This window comes from Epinephelus moara, chromosome 7 (assembly GCF_006386435.1).
Source record: "Epinephelus moara isolate mb chromosome 7, YSFRI_EMoa_1.0, whole genome shotgun sequence".
NCBI lineage: Eukaryota > Metazoa > Chordata > Actinopteri > Perciformes > Serranidae > Epinephelus > Epinephelus moara.
The window spans coordinates 30,579,503-30,588,824 of NC_065512.1; the positions used below are offsets into that span (position 1 = coordinate 30,579,503).

Here is a 9,322-nt window from a genome sequence, read left to right on the forward strand (position 1 = left end):
ACAAATGCAAAGACTGAGAGTTTGAGTGAAGCTAAAAGAGAAAGGTAGGCTATACAAATGAACCGAAAAATGTGTGCTGGTAAAACCATTTGAGTCATAGATCTTTAGTAATAAAGTGTGTATACAGTGGATAATACAGTGTGGATGTGTTATTCAGCAGAAGTGTATGCTAAACTAACTTCAGTGTTGTTCCTGCCATGAACGTGAAGAAATTATAGAAAATATATGCAGTATGGAAAAAGGTAACCATAACCTCAAGCAAAGTTTACAACAGATGCTCCATGCTGAGTGGTGATGGAACTGTCACCAGTTTCTGAATTACTCCTTTTCAATATTTCTCTTTCATTTACAGGGAAGTTTTAGATTATACAGATTTAAAATAAACAAAAATATTAGCATAGCTCTCACTCATTCTGTTTCAGGATGAGGTCAGCAGGTTGCTTCCATCACTACAAAGATGCTCAACAGGGGCCCTAGAAGGTAATGGTGTTGTACTTGACAAAGAGCTTCTTAACTATAGGAAATGCTTGCAGAGATGTGCAGGTTGTTATGTAAATCCTTTATGTACTTCCTCATTTCCTCATGACTTATGCTGTCAGATGGTCTCTTTTTGGGATAATCAAAGACAAAAGATTCCCATGACTCATTAGCGAAGTCTGTTGAGTCAGATGGGATTTTCTCATCTTTCATCTCAGTTGGACTGCTTTGTTCCAGTACATTAGCTCCTTGCAGGAGGGTAGTCCTCATGTCCTCTCTGTTCTCAGGGTTAAGAAAAACCTTGACATGGCTGTGGTTGCCATTTTTGCTTCTTTGCTGGTTAACGCTGATCCAAAGCAGTTGCCTGTGGCCTCATTAAAAGTGGTGCAGTTTAAACCGAATGAGGCAGTTTCTTAAAGAGCTTTGTCTTGAGGCTCAGCAAAGTAGGTAGTAGTAGTAGTTTTTTGCCTTTAATGGACAGGACAAAGGGGACATATTATGCAAAACTCACTTTTTCGTTGCTTTAGTATGTATATTTGCATATCCGGAGTGCCTCCCTACCCCTTAAGAGTGATTTTCGACCACTAAGTCAATGTTTTGTAAACTTGCTGAGTCAGGAACTGTGTCTCTAGAAGAGCCATTTGGATTTCACCCGCACTGTTACGTAACAGTCCGGGTGAAATCTGAGCGATATGAATACTCCCACCCTCACGCTGGGTATCTCCTCCCATATTACGCCGGCTACCTGAACGAGGATCCGCCATGACAGCCTGACCGCTACCATGTACAACCCGAAAGCCAAGCACTCCTGCTCTGTCGTCGGATGCACGGATACTCATGTTTCCCTACATCGCCTCCCTGCCAAAGAGGATATCAGAGCGAAGTGGCTAAATTTTATTTTTCAGGGAAACGTCCCAGCTTCAGTGAGCAAAAGCGTTTTTGTCTGTGCCAATCACTTCACGCCGGACTGTTTCAGCAACGAGGGTCAGTATAAGGCTGGACTGGCAACGAGATTGTTCCTAAAAGATGGATCCATACCCACTGTCCGTGGCAACGCCACAGATGAAGGAACTGTAAGTATTTTAAAAAACAGTGTAGTTTGTTACTTTGGCCGTTTAGCACATGAGCTAACGCTAACCGTCGATGTAAATATGAGGCTGAACTAACGTTACAACGTTGGGCTTACTGGCCATAGGATTCACGGTAATGTTAATGTTGCCAAACGTTAATTTGTCATATCAGCACTCTTAAAATGAATAAGGATATTGAGATTTGATCGCTTCTAACCGGCCGGTGAACCACTGCTCGGCCGTGAACATGCTAGCTAGCGCTAGCTGCTAGCGCTAGCTAGCTCACCGTCCGCGAACAACTTCTCAGTTGTTACTGCTGCTGTTCCGACGTGATCACGCATGGGAGACCGTCTCCTCCACATGCTCACGGCCGAGCAGACTGTATGAAATGGTCTCAGTTGTTCACGGACGGTGAGCTATTGTTCCGCCGTGAACACGCAGAGAGGACGGCATGAAATGGTCTGTTATTCACGGCCAGTGAGCTACGTTAATTAATTAGCATGTTGTGCTAAAGGACAGTGTGTTAGATGCCCAGGAGCACCTTGGCAGTCGAACGACTTCCTTTGTGTTGGTATACATGTAACTACGCGTGTAGTGTTAGCTGCTGGCATGAGAGACCCGATCTGACAGTACCAAAACGTTATCTGCAGTAAAGCAATCACTACTTTGTTTTGGAGCCGGAGACAGGGGTTACCTGCCACATGTCTGCTGTGCTGTGCTACGATTAACGTTAGTTATATGCAGGCACGGACACAGAAAAGTTGCTTCGCAAATGTGTATTGCTCACTTACTAAATCTAATGTGAAATGAGGGATTTGCATGGGTTTGCTCGGATTATGATTTGCCAGATTTTGCCTTATCAAATTGATTTTTTAATCATCATTTCTGTCTACATAGCTTTGTTTCATGTAACATGAGAAAACAGACACATAACATATTACTTCCTTTTGTGTTTAGCCAAGCACATCTGTACAGCAGCCTGTGGTGCATCATGTTGCCTGCCAGACAGACCAACCAGTGACATGCACAGTTGGCACACAGCTTTCCATGAGAACTCTCCAGCCTCACTTCAGAAGCACAGGTTTGTTGAACAAAAGCATATGATGTAATGTTAGTCACTATGTTACTCTAATATGTAATTTTTGTTTTACTCTGTTATGAATATGGATTGGCTAATGAAAATTCTGTTTTCATCTATCAAAGGCACACAGAAATCAGTGTCCTGTGCTGATGTTGGAGTTGGCACCTCAACCATTGCCTTCTCAACTTCTCAACCATTCTTATCATCAACCCCAATAAAGAGACCACGCAAAAGGGCTCGCTTGGAACTGGAGGAGGAGGAAGAGGAGAATCCATTGGAGGGCAGTTCATCCATGGACATTCCCGACCCCAAGGATTCTTCATATGATCCTGAGGACTCTGTCACAGTTTTGTCTGAGTCAGCAGATGTGACGTGAGTAAATAACCTCAGAATTTACTTTTTTTTTTTTCTTTTTTTTTTACATTATTTGTCTCAAGTAGTATGGGAGTTACTAATTTATCTTTGCAATTTTTGTTTTTCTACTAGACTGGAGCCTTCCTGCCCTGTTCATAAGACACCAACATATATTGTCTATGAAAAGTGTCTGATGGAGCTGTTTGAGGTGTGCCCTGTCTGTCAGCGTGTTTCAGACGTGCAGACAAGAAGGATAGGCACGTTCCTCTCTGTAGAACAGACATGCCCACATTGTCAGTTCTTCAGAAAATGGAACAGCCAGCCAATTCTGGGAAGCACACCTGCAGGAAACCTCCAGCTTTCAGCTGCAGTATACACCACAGGTGCATCTTTCTTCAAACTTGAAAAGGTAATGGATTAAGACTTCACTATGTAATTTTATTAGTTTTGCATATCATATTGCTAAATGTTGTATAGAGCAGTACTTATGACACATCTTGTCTGTCTGTCCTCAGATCTTCCGGGCAATGCAGCTGAAGATGTTTCAGTATGACACTTTTCGCCGTCATGCACGGACGTACATAGAGCCTGCCATCATACACACGTGGAAGACTGTGCAGGACGCCATGATGGAGCAGCTTAGTCAGCAGGAGAGTGTTATCCTAGGTGGCGACCTAAGGGCTGACTCACCAGGTATACAAGATTCTCTGATACATTTTACTCTAATTCTTTTGTTTAGAAAAGTGGTTACTATGAAGTACAACAAAGTGATATGTAAAATGTAATTTTTGTGAAATGATGCATTTGTTTTTGAAGGGCACTCTGCCAAGTTTGGCAGTTACTCAGTGATGGACCTGAGGAGCAACACTATTATTGACATACAGCTGGTTCAGGTGAGTTCAAAGTTGTGATCTGTATTCAAGTTAACTAATCTGTGTTTAACGAGTGCTTTTAAAAATCATTTTGTTTAATAGACTTTTATGTTCTGTTTTTGTGTTTTTCTGATCAGAGCAACGAAGTTGGTGGAAGTTATCACATGGAGAAAGAAGGTCTGAAGAGGAGCCTTGCTCTCTTGGAGGCACGTGGTGTTGCATTGGACAGCATTGTCACAGACCGTCACCCTCAGATCCAGAAGTTCCTGAGGGAGGCCAAAGTGACACAGTACTACGATGTCTGGCACATGGAAAAAGGTATTCGTTACTGTGTTTGTGTGTTAGAGGGTGAAAATCAGGATAAAATGCCCTTGCTCACAGGTCCACACACTATATTTTCCTAGTATCATAATTACTAATGTGTTACATGGGTTAGGGTTAGGTATTTTGTTTTCAACATATACTGTTTATCTGAACGTGACTGAAATATTGTTTTATTAGGACTGTCCAAGAAACTGGTCAAGATAGCCCAGAACAAAGATTGCGCGAAGCTGAAGAAGTGGCTTCGCAGCATAAAGAACCATGTGTACTGGACAGCAGCCTCCTCTACGTCAGGGCCAGAGAGAGTGGCTAAGTGGACCTCCATTCTTAACCATGTCCAAGACATCCACACACATCAAGATCCTGCTTTCCCCCAGTGCTTGCATCCGCAGCGCACCTCAAGAGACAAGAGCAAATGGTTGACAGCAGGTAGATACACACACAAAATTGTGTGTAAAATGTGTTTTTTTTTATATATATATATATAAAAAAGATGTTTAAACCATTTGAATTCATGTGTTTTGTTTTTTTCAGGAACACCAGCTTTCTGCAGGCTAGAAAAGGCGTTGACTAATAAGAGAATTCTGAAAGATGTGGAAAAGCTCAGCCCTCACTATCAGACCTCATCGCTGGAGGCATTTCACAGCGTCATTCTGCGGTTTGCACCCAAGAATGTTGTCTTCCCCTACCTTGGAATGTTATGCAGGTGAATAAAACATCACTATCTGTTTAGTTCATTATAGTTTAGTGTGCTTGCTATGATTTTTAAAGTACTATTTTTCCACCCAAGACTCTACCTGGCTGCCCTGCATTACAATGAAAATACTGGCCGACCACAGGCAACATCTACAAGTGGAGAGCTGCTGTACAGAGTCAACTTCCCCAAATCTAAACATGGAGAATGCACCGCAAAGCCTGTGAAAGCAGAGCCAACATTCCGTAAGTTTTAAAATCTTTTATTTGAACCCAACCAATTAAAATAAACATGGACACACAGGCATAACACAAAAGGTTGAAAATAAACACAAACAAATAAAATCTGAATTCTTTTTAGATGGTTTTCAAAATAAATAATAAATAAGGAGAATGTATAAATTAGGAGAAATAAGAAGAGACACTTTACAACACTGCAGCACAAGGCTTTTTGGTTCTAGTGCAATTTTCTTGTAAACATTAATTTTTGTTTATTGCACTGCAGACTACGTTGATGCACTGTTGGACCTGATCTTCGAGAAGGTTTTCCAGGACCCTGCCCCATATGTGAACGAGGTGCTGAAACTTACAATCCCTGAAGACCTCTCTGCTCAGTATGAAAGACCCGACAAGCTGGACGTTATAGCCAGTTACGTGTCAAGGTTCAACCAAGGACAGGTCTGAACCCAACATACTGTCCTTCTGCGTCAGGGAACTCTGCACGAATCCTCAGCACCACGCAGGCAGGCAGCACAACTCTCACTCTCCGCCCCAGAAAGCCCCAGCACCAGCTTACAAAGCTTCTGTAGGCTAGGTATCTATATTGGCTGGACACAATTCAATAGAAAGTCAGCACTGAATGTTCACATCCATGGCAACTGGCAAGTTCAACTGTTCCACTTCAGATATTTATTTTGTATGTCTACAAATGTTTCTTGCAATAAAACATCTTTACTAACTGTTCTGTGTGTTTTCATTGTTTGATATGTAGTTGTGTTACCATGTTACCAAGTAAAAAATAGTAAAGATAAACTATAAGCAATGTAAGATAGGGAAAGCAGTTATGTACTTTTCATCATAACACTTTTGCAATAAATTAATAGTATTTATAGGACTAAAAGCTTACTGCACTATTCCCCTCAGACGTAAAGGTCCATAGTCTGCCCGATAAATGTTCAGTGCATTCTGCAGTGAAAATACATTCAGGCAGACAGGTTCTAGGCCAGGATGATCCACCATGCATGATGGTGGCTCAGGAAGCTGCTGTAGTCTTCGTGTAACCTAGAAATTATGAAAGGTAAGTGAGTGACAATGGATAACAGAAAAGAGAGACTGTAAAATGACAACCATGTCTGCCCGGTGTTCACACTTACTTGTGGTATTTCCATACAGCAGATATTCTCGGGCTCTGTAGGCATTTGTTCACAANAGTGAGTGACAATGGATAACAGAAAAGAGAGACTGTAAAATGACAACCATGTCTGCCCGGTGTTCACACTTACTTGTGGTATTTCCATACAGCAGATATTCTCGGGCTCTGTAGGCATTTGTTCACAATTGCCACAGGAGCACCTGTTTTTAAACAGAATTTGTGTTATTCATTGGAAACTACATAGCTAATCAATCACGTCACGTTTCTTTTGTAATATTTATTTAAAGTTTATAAACTATTGGAACCGGTTCAAAAACGTAAGTGAATTTTACGTTAGTTGAATACTGCTTAATAACTAAAGACTGCTATCTGCAGCTGCTGTCCCCACAGACAGCATTGTCTAACATCACTCAGTTATTGCCATATTTAGGCTGTTAAATATGTCATAGCAGCAGATTATGTGTTTGATACACTATCAAAATACTGTAAAGAATATTGTTTAATTCAAACTGTCAGCACTTATAAAATTTGATTTGATATGTTTGTGAAACATAATTTTTTGTATTGCTTAGTCAACATTTACTGCATTATGTACATTTTCATAGTCAGGTGTGAAATGGACCATGTTTACTCTTTAACATTTTTAGCGTTTCTTATATACTTGTATACATGTAAAATGTATTGATCAGAGGCTTGCTAAACATCATAAAACATAATACCGGGGGTGAGGGTACAGATCTGCCAGAAGCATTATGCACCCCGCCACACCAAAAAGAAAAATATGAAAAAGAAAAAAACATTAAATTCATTGACACTTGGGATTAACTTCTTCTTCTCCTCTTCTTTTTTTTTCAGTAATAATGTTTAATAGTGTATTGTATCACAATGTTCTTTTTTTCCTTTTTTGTTTGACCTTTCTTGTTTAATTGCATGTAATAGCAGAAATTAGGGATTAAAAAAGGACCACCATCATCATATGAACATAAATTTGTGCATTGTTAAATAAAGTCCAGATATTGTGGCTACGGTTTGGCAAATAGTTGTTTTTATTTACATATTTACAAGTAAACATGGGTGGGCAGCACAAGCGTTTGCTCTACTCTCCTCTCATTTTCTCTCATCTTTCTCTCCAGCCCCTTCTCCTCCTCTCCCATGGGCGCATATTCTCCATTGCTCTCCAGCCCTGTCTCCTCTGGTCAGACATTGATCTTCTGCTCCCATGCTCTTCAGTCATCTGTTCTCTCCTCTCCTGCCCTCTGCACTGCTCTCTTCTCTCATCTCCTCTCCAAGCCATCTGTTCTGATTTGCCATTCTTGAAGCAAAGGATCCAAAGGCCCTTTTGTGCTTATTGTTGACATTAATATTTCTTCAAGGTCCAGTCTGTCCAGTTTGTTGTGGTGAACCTGACACATGGCCATATTATTCAGCGCTGTCTGACTCATGGTGATCTAAGCCATGGCTCATGCATCCTCAGGGCACAAAACTCCTCTCAGCCTCGGCAGAGCAGGCAGGGATGAACAGCAAGAGCCTCAAGCCTCACTAAAGCTTCTACCTGAATGAAGAGACCTCTTGACAGGGCACCATTTCCAGAAAATGCAACATCTGAGCTTGTTTGATATGTAAAATTAGTCCCAAACATGGCCAGCACATTTACAAGCTGCTGCAGCTTGTGGAATCCTGCTTGATCAACCCTCTATGAACTGAATCTTCACTGTGTCCAAGACATTGTAGAATTGGGCCTTGTACAAAGACTGGGCATCTGGATGGATATGAGCTGCAGCCCGACTGTTGTTAATGCTTTGTAGGTTTGTGGACTGGAGGCATCTGAATAGCTTGTAGATACAACTTAATTGCCAGAGCAGCTGCTTTTGCAAAGAAAGCATCAAAACAAACAAGTGTTTCAAAATAGAAGCCAATTTAGGTCATTTCATTCTATTATTTTAGTTTCATAACTAAAATTGTGTGGTTTGCCTCAGACCTTCCAGGCCAGGCAGAACCATCATGGGGGCCAGTATCAGCCTGTGTAATGCCAGGTCTGCGGGAGGGGCTGAGCACACTTTTCACATGGTCACGGAGAATTGCTGATCCAAAAACTGTCAGCAAAGCCAGTGCAGTATTCTTGAGACAGCTAAACACCTTTGTTAGAGACATCCAGCAGGTGTTCTGTGATTATGTGCAGCTGTGGTTTCCAGCTGTTTGTGTAGCTCTGCAAACTTTATCATCCGCAGTGTTGAACTCTTTAGCTCAGTCAGCTGCATTACCATGCCCAGTCAGTCCCTCCGAGATAAATCCAGTTCATGTCCATCAAAGCTCTCAGGTTTGATTAAGAAAGACAACATGGGTCCATACTTCTGAAATTTCCAAAATCGTTTTGTGAATTCAAACTCAAGCTCTCTTATGCATGCGCATATTTCAGCAGTGTTGATGCTGTGCTGCATGAATAGCCCCCTAAGTGTCTGATGTACTGTCATTTAAAGGCTTTCCACATTTTGCAGTGGACTGAGCAATGTGACAGCTTGCTTTGAAAGCATGATTCGTAGATGTGGCAAAGACCTGAGGGTGTTTGCTAGAATCCCGTACCGGAAAACAGCATGTTTGATAGATTCAGCCTTGCCTGTCTCATCCTTGAATGTTTTGTCGTGTTGGGTCTCAAAATGGCATTTCAATTTTCCACATTTTCAGGATATAAAGCAAATGGCACAGTCATCCCAAAACACAAATCCCCGTTCTTCTGTACACAAGGGCTGGAAGACCTGAACATTGACGTTACCTTTCTTAGCTAGCAGGCCCGCCATTGTCAACTAAGCCCACTCTGACAGGAGTGAGTGAGTAAGAGTGAATCTGAGGCAGAGTAGGGTGGGTTTTTAAAGAGTGCTGATAGGTAAAAACTAGTGCTGTCAAGAGATTAAAAAAATGGAGAGATTAATTAGTTATGATCTGTAATTAATTGATCTAATTAATCTCTTTTTTAATCTCATCTCAAAATTGCTGAGAAAAGCCCTCAACTTGAGGTATTTTCATTTAAATTCATTACATTATTGTGGCAGATGATCAAAAGATTGATATATATTACAAAAAGTGG

General features: G+C 41.2%; 2 protein-coding genes across 2 annotated transcripts; one reads left to right on the plus strand and one right to left on the minus strand.

The window, feature by feature from the left end:
- The first annotated feature begins 1,117 nt into the window (after positions 1-1,117).
- On the plus strand, positions 1,118-5,552 carry LOC126392972 (uncharacterized). Its single transcript, XM_050048770.1, has 11 exons — positions 1,118-1,550; positions 2,505-2,628; positions 2,751-3,000; positions 3,115-3,391; positions 3,498-3,675; positions 3,799-3,875; positions 3,992-4,172; positions 4,356-4,604; positions 4,710-4,881; positions 4,966-5,114; positions 5,374-5,552. The coding sequence occupies exons 1-11, from the start codon at positions 1,260-1,262 to the stop codon at positions 5,550-5,552; spliced, it is 2,127 nt and encodes a 708-aa protein (XP_049904727.1). The 5' UTR covers positions 1,118-1,259.
- Positions 5,533-6,485, minus strand: LOC126392973 (P2X purinoceptor 7-like). The gene is made up of 3 exons (XM_050048771.1): positions 6,371-6,485; positions 5,995-6,149; positions 5,533-5,695 (listed from the first exon to the last, which is right to left on the minus strand). Exons 1-3 carry the CDS (start codon positions 6,413-6,415, stop codon positions 5,533-5,535), a joined length of 363 nt encoding a protein of 120 aa, XP_049904728.1. The 5' UTR covers positions 6,416-6,485.
- Between the last annotated feature and the right edge of the window lie 2,837 nt (positions 6,486-9,322).